This window comes from Etheostoma cragini, chromosome 4, assembly GCF_013103735.1.
Source record: "Etheostoma cragini isolate CJK2018 chromosome 4, CSU_Ecrag_1.0, whole genome shotgun sequence".
NCBI classification, from domain to species: Eukaryota; Metazoa; Chordata; class Actinopteri; order Perciformes; family Percidae; genus Etheostoma; species Etheostoma cragini.
Genome location: NC_048410.1, coordinates 15,685,842 through 15,707,502, shown reverse-complemented (window position 1 = coordinate 15,707,502; position 21,661 = coordinate 15,685,842). Strand labels below are relative to the sequence as shown.

The 21,661-nt window shown below is 38.3% G+C and overlaps 1 protein-coding gene across 2 annotated transcripts in view; it reads left to right on the top strand.

Annotated features, from left to right (window-relative positions):
* Nucleotides 1-6,701: 6,701 nt before the first annotated feature.
* Nucleotides 6,702-21,661, top strand: part of ca16b (carbonic anhydrase XVI b) — a 100,005-nt gene continuing 85,045 nt past the window's right edge. The window contains exon 1 of one of the 2 annotated variants that reach the window (XM_034870222.1): nt 6,702-7,453. In XM_034870222.1, the coding sequence (XP_034726113.1) occupies nt 7,369-7,453 (85 nt within the window). In that variant the 5' untranslated portion in view covers nt 6,702-7,368. The remainder of the gene's footprint in view (nt 7,454-21,661) is intronic. The other variant, XM_034870224.1, reaches the window with a different exon arrangement.

Below are 21,661 nucleotides of genomic sequence, written 5' to 3'. Positions count from 1 at the left end.
TGACATCACATATGCAATGCGTGTCTTACTGGTGGGTTAAATGTTATGTTTAACTGAAAATGGATACAGACAGTGTGCAAGCAATTTAGTATTCAGACATGTAACAGTTTCATTAAAAACATAAGATAGGTTGATCCATTATAAGAGTAACCAAACCTACTTCAGACTAATAAAGTGATGTAAGCAGTTTGACCTTGCCCCTGGGTTGTTTGCAGTGCTATGCACTGTCAAGCATGGCTACTGCCTAGGACCTGTTTTTCCTTTCTTTTAACTGGATAGGGTCAATAAACCCATGGACACATAAGAGACAAATCAAGCCTGTTCAGATACAGAGTTGTAGTTTCTACCAAATGCATTTTCTGATATTTCTTCTATTTTTAACTGTGCATGACAAGAATAAAGGGCAGTAGCACATTTCCCAAAAGCAATCCTTTTGTTCATCTGCATAACTTCAATTTTGATAATTGCAATGCTCAAATGGAACTCCAGGCACCTGCCCAGAAGCACTATGTGGCTGCTATTGCTTTGCACACTCCCTAATGCTGCATTAAGACTCTGGCTGCTTAAAAAAAAGCAGTATAGTAAAATATTCATCCCTTCAACTTTCGCATAAATTACATCTCATTATCAGCTGTGTATACCCACTTTTATAGATATTATTGATGTTGTAGCACTTTCATCTGTTACTGTGTAATTGGCTTCAAATTCTGCCATCTCTCCTGGAGGAGATGTCTCTAATTTTGTTGCTGTGTCTTTGTGAAAAAAACAGAGATGGTGTTTGGGAAAATACAAAGTTTTACTGAAAGTAGAAAAAAAAGACATTTAAAAAAAAAGGTTCTTCATTATGTATACTGTACATAAGGGCTTATTTTCTGTAATTTTAAAGAGATTGAAGCAGACACCAACGCCCAAGTATAAACTTCATGCCACTTACGTAGGCTACGGCAAAAGCTCCGCATAGCATACATCCGCTTTTAGTGGTATAAGTACTGCGTTTTCTGACGTCAAGCTGAACAACAGTTTCCTGAGGAACAGATGTGCATCAAGGCATCTTCCCAGACCACTTGTGTCTCAATTGAGTAAAAGTACCTGCTTTGCGAATGTTATTCCTTTCAAGCATAGAATATACATTACTGCGTTGCCTACTTAAAAGGTCAAAAATGTGTCCTAGTTTATTATAATACTATTCTGCATTAGGCCAACACTCGCCACCTCAGCAGGTTTATTAAGTCTTGGAATAAATTGACTATTTGGAATACAGTGTCAAGCTTGTATTTGGTGTTTTATATTGGTAATTATTCGAGTAAGTGAGTGGAGACTCATTTACATGATTAGTTGTGGCAAGAAGACTGTGAGCCTGGTGTTTGTGGGAGGCTGCAGATGAACTAAAGTTAAACAAGAAAGCTCTGTGGAGCTTCACACTTAACTTGCACAGTTGTTAACTATTTACAAAAAACTTAAACAGATCCATGAGCTGAAACACTAATGTGAGGTATCATGCTCCAATCATGGTTTGGAGGTAGTACGTGGCTCTCTGCTGTGACGCTAAAAAGCGGATTTCCTTTATCCGGACGCATTACTCAGACAGCTTATTTTGTGCAGCGCTGTGTGGCCAGGTGTCCAAACATCTGACAACTTAAGCAGTCGCTCTGTGCCTAAAAATACAGCAGACAGTGCCATAAGGAAAATAAATGCAGCAACTTGTGAATTATTGAGGAAAGTCAGATGTATTTGGATTTTAGTGACTTTGGACATATAGGGAAACTTGAGGATTGTCATTGCTCTGTTCAATCAGAGCAATCCTTAATCAAGCATCTTCTAATTTAACAAGGAGCCAACTTGTGAACTATTTTTAGAACCAGTGGAGATCAAAGCAACTGAAAGGTTTAATGATGAGAAAAGCTTGAGTTGATTGTGGTGGATGAGCAAGATGCAGCAGCCAGATCTATCATTTTGAAATTACATCATGTAATGAATAACGTTTGTAGTTGTAAACCATAACTAGGGGTGAGCAAAAAAAAAACGATTCACATTGGTATCGCGATTCAATTCATAAAATTACCAAAATTCATTTTTTTTTCTTTGATTTGTAATGGAGTATATACTATCACATGGGAAAAGTAACTACATCTACATGCTGTGAATTGTTTTTTTAATTGAGAATCATAGTTTAATTGAAAATCGAGTTTGAATCAAATTTTGAGCCTTAAAATTGATATCAAAATCGAATCGTGACATTTTCTGAATGGTGCATCCCTAACCATAACTGTATTATTTATTTTATGTACCTCAACATCCTATATAACCATTTTGTACCCATTCTAGTTAGCATTTGAATTCAACTGAAGATTAAGACATAATGTATGCATGTATGCAAAATCCTTGAGCAGTTCAAGAAATATTCAGTTTTTCTCTCTCATTGTTTTCTAGCAGCTTTGCATCATTTGATAATTGGTGATAACTTTCAACAATCCTCTGTGACTTGCAAATTAGTGAAATTTGTTAGAAGTGAAATGGATCCCTGAGCTTTGCTGATCCTGGTACAAATTAAACATTGATGTTTTACTAGACTTGGAAGACGACAGCAGTTGCCATGTGAAGAACAGCAGTTGCTATGTCTTGAGAACACACACAAACTAAAGTAATTTGGTGTCTCACAGTTCGATATTATTGTCACAAGGAAAAAGTAATATCATGTTTATCTTGTGTTTTATCTGTTACTGTGTATATATATATACAGAGGTCATCCTATTTGGAAAGTGGTTACCGGTGAAAACAACTAGACAAACACACACTATGCAAGGCCTCTATACACTGACATCAAGTAAAACATTGTGGCTTCAATGTACCATCTAAAATACGTTGACACTATGTTCTGAATTTCTAGGCTATTAACTCATCCATCCAAATCCTGACATTTGTTGCCGTTCTATGACAAATAAATTTATTATATTCTTCAGGAGCGTCACTAGGTATTTTGAACAACCGCAGGGATTAATGGCAACATTAATTTTGCAGACACCCTCTACTGGTTTCAAATAGTAACTACTACCACCTCAAATCAATAAAGCCATAAATGTATTTTTCTCTCTCCGACAAACTTTTTTTTTTTTTGCTCCTTACATCTAATACTGACCACCCAAATATAAAACTTTACATATTTCTCCCATTATCTCCGGATTACATAACATCATTTTTATTGACCAAAATTAGGTCAACCACACTAACATATGACATCATGGCAAATCCTCTCTGCATTTGAGAGTACAGAAGCAGAGTGTTTTAATTAACACTTACAGTACAATAAGTGCAAACTTTCGTGTTATTTAGTATAACACTGACTGTCAACGCAAGTCTTCACACTGAGGGAGACAGATGACAGATAGAATATTATCAATAATCAATACCGGGGATAGCAGCAAGATATACTGTTTCACAGGAACAGCAGAGGTTTCCATCTGTTCTTAGGGAATTGTAATGGTTTGAGTATTATTGGTATCAACACACTTCTTTTGTCAGGGGAAACTTTGTTTGGATGCACAATTGCAAAAGTGAAGTTCAAGACCTGAATCTCTGAGAGGATTTCTAAGCACAGTCAATATCCGAGACTGAGCAGTCTGCGACAAAATTCACATTTTATTTTGCAACGTCTACTCATTTTCTTATTGATTGTCTTCACACCTTTCCATTAGCATAGGTCATGAATGCAGTCCTGTTTGGCAGTTGACTTTCCCCAGCGCATGAATGCACCACGCAACTAGGCAGACTTTACAAATCAATCCATACATTGCAACACAACAATAACATACCTTTAAAATAAATACTGTATATACTCAGACTTAATGTTCTTTGTGGTGAATTAAGCTGTGTGTCATATGGCAGCCCCTCACTCTGACATCTCTCCTTCTAGTGCATGAATAGGTACTGAGCATGTGTTTGTAATTAAGGCCTTTGTGTAATGTGTGTAATAACAACACAGTGTAAAATTGTAATTTCCCCTTGCGGGATTAACAAAAGTATACATTATTATTATTGTTATTATTGTTATTATTACAAAGAAGAATATATTATGAAGAAATTAAATGGAACCAGTGATCACCAAAGAGGCAGCCATTCCAAATATTTCAGTAAATTGGCTAAAAGATACAACATGCCTTTAATCTTTGAAATCAAAACTCAAATGTTGCCATAGAGTGATGTAGTTCTGATGCAAATATAACATAACCTTTTTAATAAGAGTAAAGTTGACAATTGTTTACCATTGATCAAGACAAGTATTTCAATACACTGGAAAAGAAGATCACATTTTGTTAATGCAGTGCATCCCTCTTCTTTAACATTTTAGTTGTAAAGCATGTTTTTAAAAAAGAAAAGAAAACCAAAAACAGGGAAGGACTTTCTGGAGGCTTACTTTTGAACCCATCTTTGTAGTTTTAAAGTGCTACCCTTTTTAAGTTGGTTCTGCACCTGGCTGACGGACACTTGCGACACTGTCCTAAAACATAACGCAGAGAAGATTCCGTGCAGAAACATGACACACTGAACACACTAAAGGACGGACCAACAAAAGATAAAACTATATGGGAGGGTTATAATGGTAAAAATAGCTTTTTATTAAATAATGTAAGAGATTGAGAATCAAATAAATTATATATGTCATAGCCTGAATTGCATTACATAATTGATGCAGAGTCGTACATTATGTACCAACTGTCAACATGTGCAATGTGTTTGGAAAAAAAAGAATACAAGTGTGATTCTCAAACCACTTAAGGCCACAGGGAAGGAGATGCCCATGGGGACAATGTTGGTGTCAAGGCTGGACTTGCATAAATCGTGTATGCCGCAGCTTTTCTTTTTCTAATCTGAAGAACAATTTCACTGTCAGAGGAAGTGTTAAGAGGCCTTTAGGGTCTCAACACCCAAAGGGTGATAAAAAATTAGAATCTGAATTGGCACGGCACACTTTACAAATGCCTTCTTTAACTGCAAAGAAACGCTGAGGAGAACAGAGGGCATTGAGCTGCTTTGGTTTTTCAAGGTCTTGGCATCAAGCTCTTCATGACGGAAGAAATATAATGGGCGTGACTCATTTTACACCATGTTGGCTGTGAATGCTTTTGTGTTTGGTAACTTTCAGAAAGAGAGACAAAAAAAGCAGTGGCTCTGCATGAAATAAAACATAATTTTGACCAAATCAATGTAGCGTCACCTGAGTGCACTTATCAGACTTCCAGGTTACTGCTGTATTATTAATTGTGCTGCTCCCTTATTATATTTTAGAAACCGACAGCTCAGTGCATGCAGGGAGGTTGAGTGTTAATGTTCAGGAGAAAATTGAGTTTCAAAAGCGTCTGAGCTGCAGCAGCAAAATAAGTCAAAGACAAACACTCATCTGATGAAGACCTCTTAAACTGTTTTTTGATTTTAATATTCTCAATTAAAGATTTGCCATGGAAAACATCTCACACATCTCTTTTGTTTTATTGTTATTTAAATTCAATTTATTAAAACACATTGTTTTTTTACACTTACATCCTTTTCTTATTAAAGCTGTAAACGTGGGCCATGTCCTGCTTTAGCCTTGGCTTATTGCTTTAATTGAGAAAACAATTGCATGTATTTTTTAATTTTGTAATGTCTATTAGTTAGGTTTACACTGATTGCTGTTTTTATGCTTTTTTCCACAATGCATATTCCACTGGTAGACTGTATTAATCCACTACATGAAATTTAATTTGCTAAATCAATAAGTTGACATCTTGAAATTGCTTTTTTGTGTTTGCACTCCAAAACCCCAAGATATTCTATCATATAAGACAAAGAAAAGCAACAAATCCAAATTGGCATTATTTGTTACGTTTTGGTTTGGTGATATGTATTTTTCACCCTCTACACAGAAGGGTAAGTTCCATTGATCTGTTGCAGAAACAGTCTGACAGACCAAGACAAAAAAAACTGGAAAATGATTCAGAAACTACTGTTTAGGCTAATAGCAACTGATCAGTCAGATACAGTCCACCCTGGAGGATTGAGCGAGGATGCCCATAAGGCTTTGAAAAGGTAGGCATTTTGAAGAGGAAGCAGATGGCCCACATTAAAAGCAGAGGGCCCTTGTGACTGTCTTCAATGGCCCTGCAGAGAACCGGGTAATTAAATGAGAAATTTAATCAGATTCTTCAAATTAAATGTCCTGCTGGATAGTTCTGCAAGAACACCACTGACTACACATTTACCTAAGGGAGTGTCACCGATGGTTGCATAATTCTCCAATCAGCACACACTCGTACATGATGATATTACAGGTGATGATAACTGCTAAAGTATTCCATTCACAATACTGCCAGCAGGAGGCAAAGGGATGTGGCTGTGTGGCCACAGGAGGGTCGTTTTAATAATGGGGCCTGGGAAGAAGCAACAAAAGTGGGAGATGACTGGATAAGGGTTGGAATTTGTGCATATAGCATGGAGATTATTTTTGAACAAGGCTTCAATCCGCCGTAGATTCTGAAATGGTCTTGTGAGTTTTGTTCATGTGTAATGCAACATGTTTGATGCAGCATTTAAAAAAAAAAAAAGAAGATGCAGCACAAGCCAGTCTGGACTTTGGTGACTTAAGAATCCGACACGAGCCACTGATTTCTCGTGTCTTCCTTATCATAGCACCATAGACAGAAACCAGACTCTGTCCGTTCCGACTCATTTTGCATTCAGTAAATCCAAGAACCGCCGCCCCTCCCTCCACTGCTCCCGCCCCGCGCTGGCTCCCTCTCACACGCAGTCTGTCCTGTAGGATGGGACCAGCAGCCACATATCCATGCATGCCTGACCGCTAGTCCACTTCCTGGATGGAAGAATGGGACATTTCCAGCACCACTTTTCTTCGCAATTACCCTTCATCACGCTAATGCCGCGGATAACCACTTAATATTGACGTGTAATCAATATTATTCGACTACTTTTTTCCCTTGTAGTTAAAGACAGCGATTTGTCGCCGATTAATCCCTCTCCACTACGGGAATGTTGCTATCTGGAAGCCCGCTACAGGCACTGTGGAGTCCAACTCATTTTGAAATGCTTTTGCACTGCCACGGTGCGCGTATCGTTTTATTCCTCGAAGCTAAAAACAGCCTATGCTCGGGCTGGAGGCGAATAAATTTGTCTTTTTAAAAGAAACGGCGGCTCTCTGCAGCCGAACCGCTAACCCTTACTTTAATGCTCTGCCTTCGTGGCTGCTGTGCGAACTTCGTTTCTGCTTCGGTCGTGTGTATGTGATTTTTTTTTTTTTTTTTTCTTTTTAAAGAAGAGAAAAGACTCAAAAACTTTCTCACCCGTTGCCTTCTTGTTGCCCTCGATGAATTGTCTAACATGTGGACAATACGGGAACCGAGTTATTGGTGGATTTTATCCTTAATGTTTTTAACCTTGCCCAAACACAAAGACTGTCATACTGGTAAGTACTTGCAACACGGGTTAGCTTTCATTTGTGTAGCCTAACTAGTCCGACCACAGTGTTGAATTTGGCTTTAATTATGAAGGGTAAACGCGACTTTTGCTTGTCGAATAAATAGATTTTCAGAGGCAGCAGTTTGCCTGGGTTCCACTAAGGTTAACTTAATGTTACAGGGCCGAGCCGAATTAAACGTCCAACGGGTATGTGAACGCTGGGACGTTTAGCCTCCGTGATTTGTGTGCATGGTATTGATTAGGCAGCTGGACTATGATTGCGCAAACGTCCCCCCTGCTTTAACGTTACACTAAACATTTACTTCTGCTAAACAACTCCTGTTTAAGCCTGACGCTTTACGCTAGCCACATCCATAAATACTGACAGAATGAGCTACATCACCGAATGTTCATACAACATGGTGTCTCTGGAATTAATCAATCTCAGGAAATGTAGCTAATAACAATCCTGTAGGCACTCAGATGGTTTGTGGTAACGTTAATCGTTGAGTTAACTTTATTTCATGTGGACTTAGCAGTGTTAACGTTATCTGTTAAACCTGTACTTTTGTTGTGATGTTTAAAAGAAGTCCCTAAGTTTTATTATAGGTTTACTGTAGTTGGGGTAGATATAGAGGTATATCTACGTCTGCTTGCTGTTCTGTGCGTAGCTAGAAACGAGGATAAGGGCGAGAGTTAGCGCTCGTGGATGGATGTTCTTTATGAGGGGCGGTTAATGCCACCACAGCACAAACATTGAGATGACCATGTTGCATCCAAATTTGTGACCCATCAGATTCTGTGCCGCCAGAGATTTAACGATTAAAGATGGATGGGTTGGTTGAATGTTAATAAGTAGCTTATTAGTGTTGTACAGCCAGCTGTGACAAACTGGTTTATCACAGCTATCCAAATGTGTGATGCTTTCTATGTTGTTGTTTTTTGTTCATATTTCCATAGGTGTTACCAACACCACCTTTTGATAACAGCTATAACAATAAAGTCTGTGCCAATGTTAAAAACTTTTGGAAATATAGGTAAAATCACGTTCCGTCAGGTAACAGAATATGGTGCAACACATATCTGTTTTACCTTTTTTAAGAGTGTTTCACCAAGCGCTGGTCTCTGTGGGTTTGGAACAGGGCCTGATTTAGATTAACATTAATGTAGGGCCATGGTGAGCCTCACACAGATGACTGGTTAAGGTAAGGGCTAACGTTGGGTTGAGGGTTAAGCACACAATGGGACACACCAGTACTGTTTTAAAAGGGCAAAAAGTGATAAAATAGCAGAACGTATGTTGCCCAAAGGAGGTCTGCATGTATAACAAATAAGTTGTATCGGCATACTTCCTGTGCTCCAGTGCGGGAATGTCGCCACATCCACCAGGCACAACTCCGGTCTACTGAAAAATACAGAGCTTTCCCTGGCTGCCGTAGGCTACCGCTGCATTCACTTGCATGTGCAGCAAAAACGCAGGGCTTTATATTCATTTTGAATCAGAGTAGTGCGTTTAGGCTGCAACGCTCAAACTTGTAATTCTGTTTTGAGGCGGCGTGAGAGTCCCGTACAGCAAATAGGAAACAGCTCTGCCTCTATCGCATCCACAAGAAAGTTTTGAAACATTAAAACACAAGCACTGAAATACCCAGAATTTTGTGTAACAGCTGACTGTTTCTTGCCACAAGAAGGCATAGTCCCTTGTTCCTTTTTTCTCTCCTACTCTGTGAAATAAAGCTGCCTTTGTTCCGAAATGTCGACATCTATAAAGAATCTGACAAAAAAACATTAATTGTGAAATATAAATTCTACGTGTGCTACATTAGGGGAACACAACCGGGCGTCACATCAATGAGCCATTTCAGTGAAACTCCCACAGCGGCGTACCAATCTGTGGAAACTTGTCGGATACCCTTTTGGTGATGTGAACGCAGGCTGAGCCTTCACATCAGACGCTGAGGCGAAAACACAGGTCTCTCCGTTCATTTTGGATGGGAGTAGTGTGTTTAGGCTGCAGCGCTGCCTCCACCATCCGGTGCGTCAGGTTACTTTCTAGCATTAACGTAAGTTTATTCAGAATCACCTCTGTTAAGTATAGTCCAATACATCTTCATCTCTATTTTTGAGTGGAGTACCAGTTCCTAGGCTGAAAATAAAAAGTCACAATTTAGATTTTTCCAATTGCTCCAATTTCTATTGTTTTGATATACAGCCTTATATTAAAGTTTGTGAAAAAGATATCTACTCAGCGAGACGTTTTACACTTGAAAAAATGTGTGTTAGTGCTCTCTGGTTGACAAACTTTGTACAATAACTACAATCATTTTTGGCAGTTTTGCACTTTAATTTCTTGTCAGCCAATGAACACACTAATAGATATGGCTACTAGTACTATATCTGTGATAAGCCCATATTGGCAGGTAATAAATGCCCATTAGTTTACTAATCTGGTTCTATTATACCATTAGAAGCATTTGAAGAATATACTAAACAGTACTTGCATTTACATTCCATAATTAGTTACATCAAATTTCATTTTAACAGTGTTCTAGTTAATATGCCTCTCAAAGTATGTTGGTTGTTTTACTTCAGTGGCACAAATCACCCCCTATATTGAAGTAGCAGTGATGTAACACAGGAGAATGGTTCCTCTCTGAGTCACCCCCCATCCCGCCCGCCCCCTCTACCCCAAAATCCCCTAGTTCCCTGCTTCCACATCCTTAGTTTGCAGCTATATTGACAAGTAGCCCTCCAGGCCCCTAACACATCTGAGTTTTTTCCCATATGACACGTATCACCAGACCTCTGACACACAGCAGACAGACGTTACAGACTGACGGACACACCAACTCCAAGGTGGTGGAGGATAAATCCAATTTGGCTATTTGTTCACTATCACCTAACCATATTCATCTACCGTCAATGGCCGGGTAAATAAAGAGTTTACATCGTAGATAGTAGTACCAAACCAGTGCTAGTTAACATGAGAATGATTTGAAAGGAAGGGGGATTATTTCCTTCTTTTAAGTTAATACATACCAGATTTAAAAACAAAGCTGTTGATGAAATTGACCCGATTTTCACAAGATCTTAGAGGATTTTGTCTTAAGTGTGTAGCTGCAATAAACTAAAATAATAGAAAATGAGCAGCTCATTAAGAAAAGCAGTCTTGCATCTCTTTTCTCACTAACACAAATGTCCTAGGGTGTTTTTCTCCAAAATGTCAGTGCCTACAACAATATGGAGATAAATAAATGTGTTGTGGTTTGATGAGAACTGTAATGATGTTTGTTTTAAACTTGTGTGGTTGGAACTGCAGCTCCCAGTCGTTGTGGGAAGCATAGCTTGTCATTAATAAGGCCTATAGACTCCTCCTGATTGCATCATTTAAGTAATGAGGAAATTATTGCATGTTATGTGAATCTGGCTATACAAAAACGGATAAAGGCATAAAGCCTTGTGATGCAGCTGGGGAATAATTTGAAGTAAAGACAATAGGACCTTAATGAACAGGGTTTTAGGAATTTGAATAAAAAGAATTACTGCTTTTTGACGGACATAATGGCCATTTTCACTTGTGTGTGCTGTATTTTAGGGAGATCCTTTTCGAAAACTGTGACTGTCCACTGCCAATAGTTTGGTGATCAAACATAATATTAATGTTATTAATGAGGTCCTGATGTACTGCTGTGCCAGCAGGATGCCAGCTGTCTGGACATCGCTGATGTTTTGGCTCGGGTTCATTATCATCAAGGTTGTCCTCTGTCTTCTCTGGATAATTGGTTCGATATGTAAAGTACTGACAGAACATCTCGAATTTAACATTCTCTTGGGTTTTAAAATGGCATCAGTAGCATATTTGCTTGTGCTTGATCGTGGACGGGCTTAGCACACGATTATCTGTTGTCTCTCCACCTGCTTCCTTTGGAAACCACTAAATGGTCTGATGGGGAAACACTGCAACTGCAATCATTTTTCATTTGTGCAGATAAATCACTGTTGACCCTTTTTGCTAGTGATACTCATCCTTTTGCAGTGTTTTCCACAAGTTGAGAATTTACTTGTGGTGGGTGGTGAAGGATGTGACAGCGCGGTGTGTGACTGCTTCACCGGAGGCTTCAGGAATAAACTAGTCAAACAAGGGTTTATGAACGGTTAAATGAAAACAATTACTGGGCTATGTAACATTAACAGATAATTTAGAAAGAAGTAACTATTTACATATTAAACAAATCAGACTAAAATATTATACAGATGAAGACTAGCCATGAGAGGTTCCTTGTCAATTAAATGTGGTTGGTTTGTCAAATGCCATGGTTGAGCAGATAAAACACCTGATTACCTGTAGACACAATGTTATATGTAGTAGCAACTTAACCTTAATACTATACTATGATCTATACAGAAAGTTACATGTTCTCATAAATCTCAACAGTCCCCTGTTAAATCATATAAGACTAATTCTATCTTTTGTTAATTCTCATTTTGTTTGTTTCCTAAAAATATCTCTTCTAAACAGATTTCTGTCAGTCAAACAACTCGGAATTGTAATAGTTTAAAACGTTTACAGCCAACTTAATAAAATCTCTCTTTTTATTTGGGGTTGAGTCTTTAAATACAATTAGAGCATAGACAGGCACAGAGAATGGGAACTGAAGGCTTGGTTAGCAAGGATTAGCTCCGATTAGCGGTTAGCTCCATCATAAAGATATATGGAGTGGATCAGATTGCCGCGGAGACAACCAGAGCTTTCACAGCGGTGTGGCCGCGGCTCTACGGTTTATCGGTACAGTCAATCCCACGGCAAGACCACCAACAGCATTCTATTACTAAAGACTGTTTTATGGTTCTGTGTTAAATCGACGGCGTTCCTCCGCAGACCCCCTATGTGTCAAGGCTAAACCCTCTCCGAGCCCACTGCCATAGCTCAACGTGCACCTCCAAAAAATGTTAAGTTTGCATCGCGGCGACGCATATCGCAAGGACTGTGATTGTTCAGCTCTATTGGTCAACTGACATAAGCTTTGAAAATAAACTCAGACATATTTTGGTTGCAATCACGGTGTTATCTATTTGTAAAGTGTCTATTTCAGTAATGTTTTTATGTTAGCACTTCACCAGCAAGTAGTACTTTTTGGGCAGTTGTGCTAAATTTTGCTCGCTAACATAACAAACTGTCGCTCTTTCGTCAGAAATAGCAGTTTCTCGATTGACCTTTCGGAAACCACACTCCCCTTCGTGTTCTCGCACTTCTGCGGGCCGCTGGTCAGTGTGCACTGTAAAAAATACATCATTGAGCGAGGTAAAAAAAAAAAAAAAGGAAATCGGGTTTTATCTACCTGGACGGATCTCAATCTACCCTGGCAGTGCATCCAAGTAGAACCTATGTATCTAATATCTATGTCATATTTTAAGTTGTGGGCTACAGTGCTGCTGGAATCCTGCCCCAACATGATTTCTTCAAAATGTTAACAAGCTACCTGTTTATTAATTCACGGTTTAGCCCATATATTGTAGTTTACTTAAAATCTGTTTTGTTTATGCTACAACACAATAAAAAAAAGGTAATTACATGAAATTAATCACATTTAAAGTACCTTAAAAGTAAATGAAAACCCTTTTTTTAGGGCGGAGCAGGCAGACAGAAAAACTGCACTGACTTTCACAAACGCTTGTGAGAATAATTTAGTTATTCTGTTAATTTATAGTAGAGTGTGAATTATTTCTCTTGGGTTCAGTGTTAACGTTGCAGAATTTCCTCACTGATGGGACATGTTTGAAAAAAATTGTCATAATTTCCTTGGTGTAGCAATGTAAAGTGCAAGTAAACATTTGCAACCTTGTATTACTTTATACCTTTTTGAAACATATTTCATGTCTGATCTTTGTCTGTGAGAGGATTTGTTTGAAATGGATTGGGCTTTTAAAAAAAGGATACTTACTCCCATAGTGGATGTACCGCTGCTGTTAGCTCCACACACCAAACCAGAGTCATCTTAAGCACTGAGAAATGAAATTAATAGACATAATGTATGTGTTCATAATATCTAATGTCATTAAAAAAAATTTAAAGTGCAGCCTTTTGGAAGTTAGAAACAAGAAAGATAAAAGTTATGCTTGTCGGTTATTTATCAAATGGCACTGTGTGTATCCTTGAGGTCTAACAGACACTTTCACTGAATTTTCTATTCTTCCTCGTAAAGTATTTGCCAAGCAGAATTTCAGAAACTTTAAATCCCACATTGGAGACATAAATATAAAAATTTGATTCATTACGGTACTATGCTACCGGTTAGAAACTTAATAGGCTTCTTTCCAAAATATCTGCTGGATAGAAGACCACAAACTGAACCAAGTAGGGTAGATTTAGAATGCATGCATGCAGAAGTATACAAATTCCTTTCCACTGGGTACAAAATTGTCACCATCCACCATCCAAGTATTAGTAAAATATGCAAGTTGCTGGTAGATTTGCTTCACACACCAGCCATAAAACTAATAATCTATTGAGTTCATTCAGTAGCCATTTGATTGGTGGACAAAAAAAAGTAAATTTTGCACCCTAGTCTGCCACCTATACCCCGTTTCTCGTTGATATTTAGTTGTATATTACTTTAATTAACTGGAAGAGAATCAATACCTAGCGTACCGTGTCCAGGAGCCGTAACTGAACCAGATGTGACCAGCGGACAGTACCGGCCTATCTGGAGATGCTGACATTAATACTAAAGTGGAATATTTCAGTTGATTTGAGCCCAATATTATGACAATAATGTTTTATTTAAAGGGCAATTATAGTAATTTGACATTAATTGTGATTAAACTGTTTATTTGTGGAACTTATGTTAATCAAGGCAATCAGTCATCGCTTCATTACTTGGTGTGTACAGTTGAGTTCACCCGATCTTCCAGCCAAGATACTCCAAGCTGGTCACAGTAGCGTTTTAATCATTTAAAATGACTCGGAGCCACTTCACTCCAAATTATTTCATCTGTTTTAGCAACATGCAACCTAAACCAAACGCAGGCGCGCACACACACACACACACACACACACACACACACACACACACACACATAAACATAAACCGGATTTGACCAGGCTGGTTTAAATGCGGGAAGATAAATGCTTTTGGGGAAACCAGTGTACACTTACATCCTGTGCTTCATGACAATAGTGATTAATGTCCAGGCAATAAGGCACTGTCACTGAAGGACGTATACTGCTGCACTCAAGGACTTAGTCATATCAATAAATGTCCTTTGTTCTTCAGTCACCATGTCCTCTTTCCCCTTCAACAATCTTTCCGCGATGTGATACTGTGTCAGCTTTTACTTACAGCTAGACTGTCAGTCAACACTGCTCTGTAGCGAGTGGACACAATGGGACCTCCAGGCTCCCTTTCCCCCTTTTTCCTGCATTGCTATTGTGGGTCAAATAAGGGTGTTTGTTTTGTGCTTCTTTTTACCCCGTGGTGGGCTACATTCAAGATTGTCTTTTTCAGAAGCAAGGAAAAGCAAATTCATAAGTAGGCATAAGTATCTCATCCACAAAGCTCATTTTTTCTGTCCCGAATTATGGCGACAATCACTGAAGATATAGGATTAGGCTGTGCATGTTTTATCAAGCTCAAGGTGCTCTGCAGAATGGAAAATAAGCTTGTTTAATGAGAGTCTAGTTGCGTTAGATTAATTGAATTTTGCATTAATTATGTTCTTGATATTTTTGAGCTGCTGTAGGAAATGTCTCAAATATACCTGCGTGTACTTGTTGTTACTATGCATTTAGGTAACTTTTAGTTCAAAATGCAGTCACTGCAGTCTATGACGTGACATCTTTACCCAGTCTTGAACTCTATGGTCGTCACTGTTTATAGTTATATAGAGTATAGTTATCACAGTTGGGACAGACAAGTGTTTTGTTTGAACGGGACAGCAACTTGATGCTTAAATGAAATTGAAGTGACGCCATGCAAACAGTCCTTAGATCTTTGGCATTGGCTGTTTCCTTTTGTAAAGAAACACCCGAGGGCTTTGGTTTATGCAACTGGAAGCTTTAGCTGTGTTGTTTCTTTTTCAGTGAGCTGCTGCTTTTAAACATATTGACATTTTGTAAATGTGTATAAAAAAAAAATGTTGTCATGTAATTTGTTAGGGTTTTAAATGCCTTTTTGTTAATTATTTTTATATTAGAAGCCAATATCTATAGTCGAGTGTTGAAAATGTCAATATATCTGCTGATGGTTACTTTTTTGTTTGAAATAGCTAAATACAAAACAGTCATCTTTGATTATGAACCCTTAAATTAGGTTATTAAAGAAATGCACTGAGATATAGATTTCATTTTCTGAGAGTGTACCTCAGGCCACGTCTACACGTACCAAAACCATCCTTTTTTCCCCCGTCTCGGAGCATGCGCATAAGCTTGCATGCTGTGTACAAACAGAAAAAGAAACCAAAACACCCATAAGGAGCATTATATTTTGCGCTAGTAACCCTAATGTGCTCACCATCTTTTCTAGCAGGAACACAAGTTTGTTGGACACCGTTGTTTATGAGACGCCGTCGAGGGTTGTGGTGATGGCATCATTGATACGCAAGTACGCAAGGTTTCAAAAAAGTGCGTTTTCAAGCAGTGCGTTGACAGCATTTGTTCGGACAATCGGCCAAAACGATACAAAACTACCTTTGCACCAAAATGCTTTTCTGTGTGGATGGCCCCTTAGTTAAAACACACTCTTTGGCAGTGCGAGTTGGAAAAGTCAGTTACCTTTGGAGTTAGCTGCTGTTATAATCAGAAGGGTTGGCTCTGTAATCTCCAGTTTGGCCATTTTGATCAATTTACAAAACTAATTTAACTAACATTTCAGATGACATGTTAGTTGTTGAGAGAGCAGACAAAATATAGCATCTTATATAGTCCACCATCCTGTATAATCCTCCATCCGTCTGTCACTAGCCATGATGACGCATTGATTAATGACGACAGTCAGTTGTCTGCAGGTTTTTACAGAACCATTCGGTAATGCCTCAGCTTGCTTGGAACCTCGACTAAGGTAGTAGTACTACAAAAACTACCTGTTAACAGGTACCAGGGACATTTTTTCATAATGGAAAACCAAAAAAGCCGAGGCGAGTCGAGCAGATACCATGTAGTGGAAAAACACCATTAAGCTTTTTTTCCCCCCTCTCTTTCGCTAAGTAAACACCCTGAGAGATCAGTCCCCAGGCTCTTTCTTTTGGGTTCCAAATGAGATGGATGTTCTGTTTGTTTCTCTCACACACTTTGACTGTATCCCTGGGAGCTTTCTCTATTTTGAGAAAAAGCTCTAAAACAACAATTGAGGGGGGTCATTGGTATCTAACCACGTTACTCAAAAGACGGCAATGCATTTCTTTTCCGAGGGCTTAAAATATTGTATCTGAAAATCTTTTTGCTGTTTAACTTGTTCCACCAAATGATTTTTGTGAGAGGAAAATGAGGTATTGTAAAAATGACAGGGGCAGCTAGTGTGAAAATGTGGTGTTGGTTAATTTCAGAGGCTTCCAAGGGAGAAGATGTGCTGAGTGAGATAGTTTTGGAGGCGGAACAGTAGTTTAGAGACTACCCTATCGATCCTGTTGACATGCTCCCCTTTGGGGAATGCAGATGGTTCTGTTCTTCAACACAAACATTCATACCCTCCTGGTAGTGGAACCCTAATTAACTAGGGATGTGAATACCATGGCCTTTTCCTTTGACATTTTCATATTTCAGAAAGACTTTGTTTAACACTTTCTCAAATAATATGTTTATAAGACGGCGAAAAGACAACACGGTCGGCAAAATGTAAACAATTTTTTTTTTTTAAACACCTTACAGTTGATCCGCGTGTAATTTTAGCAGCTCTGTTGTACAAATTCCTGCATGTGTCTGCTTTATCTGTGAAAATGGTGTGAGCTGAAGGTGTGACAGCTGCTGTATGTTATTGTCACTGCTAATCCAAACCTCACAACACAAGTGTTTACCACTGCAGAGCAGACCTATCCCCAGGTAACCACTAATCACTCAGGGATTCCAGAGATCATCTGTCCCAACACTTAGCAGCCAGCGTAAGGAAGGTGGGAGCTAGCAACCACTCTGCCTCCGCAGCCGCTCGGTTCTCAAGACAATCATCTGCGTCACTGTAATTTTTCGAATGAAGTGCTTTTGAATAGGCTTTTTGTCACAAGTCAAATTTCTAAGTGCTGTCTAAAATGGAAGCGGTTTTCCTCGATATAACAATATAGGTTAATCTTGTATTAAAGCCTATGAATATTACAATTGTCTTGTCAATGGATGGATGAAAGTATTCTTGAATTTGTAAAGAGGATTCAGAGAACAGTATTAAGGAAATTCAGCATAGGACTGGCAGGACTCATCATTTTGCAGTGACCCATTGTTTCCATAGCGATAACAGCAGCCTAGATATGAACTGATTTGTGCAGAGCTGCAAGAATCAGTTGATTTAACCAATAAGTAGATTGACAGAAAATGTATCAACTGTTTCAACGCATTCTCATGAACGGGTCCGTATGATATTGTACAAAAATGTATTCGCAGAAGCGTATGATATTCTACGAAATTAGGAGACCACAGGCTGGTCAAGTGCCGCCGGGTGGTCACGTGACACCAGCTGGTTACAAGCTGTATGACAGCAAGCGGCAAATGCTAGTTGTTCAAGCCGCTACAGAGCTTTGTGAAGACGGCTACAGACCTCCGTTGTATCAGCGGTATTTTGTGGTTCAGTTACCCGAAAAAAGGTTTCTTTGAGTCTGGTACAAAGCCCGGGAGCTGCCTGTTGTTTCGTGGAATGCTTACGATTAAGAGTGTTTAACTTTTGTAGCTTTTGGATCAAATGGTTCATGAGAACAGGCAGATAATCAATTTTGCCTTTGAAGTAGCAGTACCAACTTCTCAATCTTAAGGAATTTTGTCATACACTAACTGAGTAACATTGGGTTTTGATTGTTAGACATAATGACATTTGTAGCCATTATCTCAAACTCTGGGCAATTATAACAAGCATTTCCCACTTTTTACGATATTCTATAGGCAACGCAAGAATCTAATTAGCAGATTGATTGATAGCTGTGCGTGATTGTAGGAGACTCATATACAGTAAATGTAATCCTGTTTTAAAGGTCAGAATATAAAGACTTATTTCGGTATCTGTCATTTCAGTGTCATGGCATCATCATTACTGTATTATGATCAATTAGTCAGGTGAAGCAGGCTCACAAGAACTACAGTACTGTATAAAAAAGTTAAAAGGGCACTTGCTCATGACTGTAGCCAGTTCAGGTGCATGAGATGCAAGCGTTTCCAATATATAGGGGTGGGGAGAGACACCCAGCTCAGAGACACAAGGTTGGGTTTACGAGATCTTAACACTATTTCACAGAAAACTTCGGTAAAGAAAGAAGACTGGAAAAATAGTCCTTTATTCTATCTAAAGTCACAAAATGATAAACAAGCACTTATAGATTTAGTCTCTTCCCTCAGAGTACCAAGGTTACAACATATGAAAAGCTTTTTTTAATGTTGTTAATAGTTATATTTTACTATTTGCTATTGTATTTAACATTGGTTACGTTGGTTACCATAAAACACTCAACAGATGATTTTTGTGAAGACAGATGCTCTTTTCTCTTCTGCGCTTTATTAATTGCAGCACTAAACAAGGAAGTAGGCTACTCTAGTATTGATTTATGACCATATGAACAGAGAACATTTCTCTTTGTTTAATATCATTAAAAGTAAAATTTTGCTGTCCGCTTTCCTATTTTCACAGAGAAAGTCGTCACACCTCTAGCAATATATATTCTTGCGGTTGCTGCTGATGGTAAAGCATATTTGTGTTTTCAAGGAAATGAGACAATGTACTTTGAGTCAAATCAATAAATGAAGTAGAACAAAGCAAGGTATTGACTAAATATCAGCAAATCCATATTTGAGGGGGCATGGGAAATCTCTCTGGTCTTTTAACACTTGAAAAAACAACTCCTCTTGCTAATCTGTTTGTAATACCCAAGATAATGAAGACAGCTCTGGGTTCTCAAAGGCAACTGTAAATGTCTAGATCGGAATTAATGCTAAAATGAAAATTTGCCTGTAGCGTTAGAATCACAGACTGTAGAAAGAACCTGGCCATGGCATTTGGGACATGACCCATAGGTTTTTTAGGGGATATCTTAAAACTTGGATTTGGCATTTTGCTTGATAAATGACTTAAACAATTGTTTATCAAAATAGATGTAAATACTTTTTGTCAATTGTTTTAGCTCTAACCTTGACAGTTACTGGAGGGTCGTGAATGTATACAACGGAGAAGAGAGCCTGGTTTGAGCTGAGACCGGGACCATTTAGCAGCAACCACCAGGGTTGACCGTGGTAATATAAAGCTAAAACACAACAATATCCCCATACTGCAACACTTTTTTTCAAAATCCCCATCATCATAGTACATCAGAACTTAAGTTACATTTCTTGTACAACAACTATTTACGTCACTCGAGAATTTAGGAGTATTTTTCCTTTGGGTCATACAAACTGCACTCACATGTCAGCTTCACCACTAAGCTGTGGTGTTGCTGCTGGATTAGCAAGTGGATCTCAGCAAGTACTGCTCAAATTAATGCCGTTTTTCAGCCTTTGCTTGCTGCTGTTCTTGTGTGCATTAGATGTAATGTTAGCCTTGGATTTGTTTTGCTGCAAGTTTGAATATGTGTAGGTGATGAAATCGGTGCCAAGGTGGCTTCAACAAGTTTGATGTAAAATTCAATGGTTGTCCATTGATGGAGGATACTGTTAATTTGACCAGAATGAGATACACTACATATCTTAGCAGACAACCAGCAGGCAGCCATGTATGAAAGCAAGGCCAAACAAGTGTGTGAATGCAGCAGAGCCATGGTCTAAGCAGATGTCCTCATTTGTTATGAGTTATACGTTGGCATAATGGATAGTGTAATAGTCTTGTAATCCCTTTTGGCTAATTAGTGGCCCTCTTATTATGACATGCCAATGGATTTCTTTGATAATCAGCAGGAGCATGTTCTTATTGTTAGGATAACAGCTATGTACCTCCTGTGTTAAAGTTGTTGAGAGGGAAAGAAATTACACTTTTAAAATCATAGATTAAGGCACATACTGTAGTTGATTAGAACACAGGTTGAATTTTCTTTCAGTTTTTGAGGAAACTGAATCTGATACCCTCAAATTTGACTAAATTTACTATCATTGGTAAATATCATTTTTGAAGTAGGCCTAGAATATAAAAGTGTTTATATCTAAATTTATCATTTTCAACAATTTGCAACAACATGTAGTTTTGTTGCCAATTAAAACAGTGGGGATGAGGGTATTACAGGAGGCAGCCAAAATCTTGGTGGAAAAAAATGCATTTTTATGCAAATGGTGCATTTTTATTTTCTTGAGCTCACAATTGCACTTTAGAATGCTGTGTTTAGACAGTGTAATTTTATTTAAACATGACAGTGGGTAATTCATACATCTTGAACATTGGAATACTTACAGCTTTAGTATGCATTACCTCCACAAGAAAATATAGACCTCCTGTGGAGAAGAAAGTAGGGCTGCAGGTATCGATTACTTTTGCAAGCCAGTATTGTATGGAGTATTTCATCAATTGATACAAACAAATACATTTCTGTATTAAAGAGCAATAGTAAATATACAACAGATAAAATGAAACACATCTCCTAAAATTATTAACTTATTGTGTTTGTTTTCATGAAAATGTTTTTTTCTTTATTGCTTAAAATGCATAACCTAATCTCTGTCAAAGCTAAACCCATTTAGTGCGTTTACGTGCCATATTGCATTCTGTGTTTTAAAGGAAATATTTCTAATTGAAATTTCTGTCTCAGAACCTTCCGTCTGCTCTCATTGGGGCAACGTAGTAATCTCCTAGTGGTTGGGGAGTGAGGCAGAGGGGTCGGGGAGTGCTCTAACTCGTGTCTCATTTATCGTCTGATTAGCAGTAATTTCCCGATATTCAGTGCCCCTTAACCCTTGTGTTGTCTTCCCGTCAAAATTGAAAATCAACAATTTACTTGACGCTTTTTATTGATGTTTTTAAATTTGTCTTATGTTTTTGTCCTTTTTTTCCCAACACCTTTGTCACTTTTCTTTTTTACATTTTCAACACTATGTAACACTTACTTATTAACT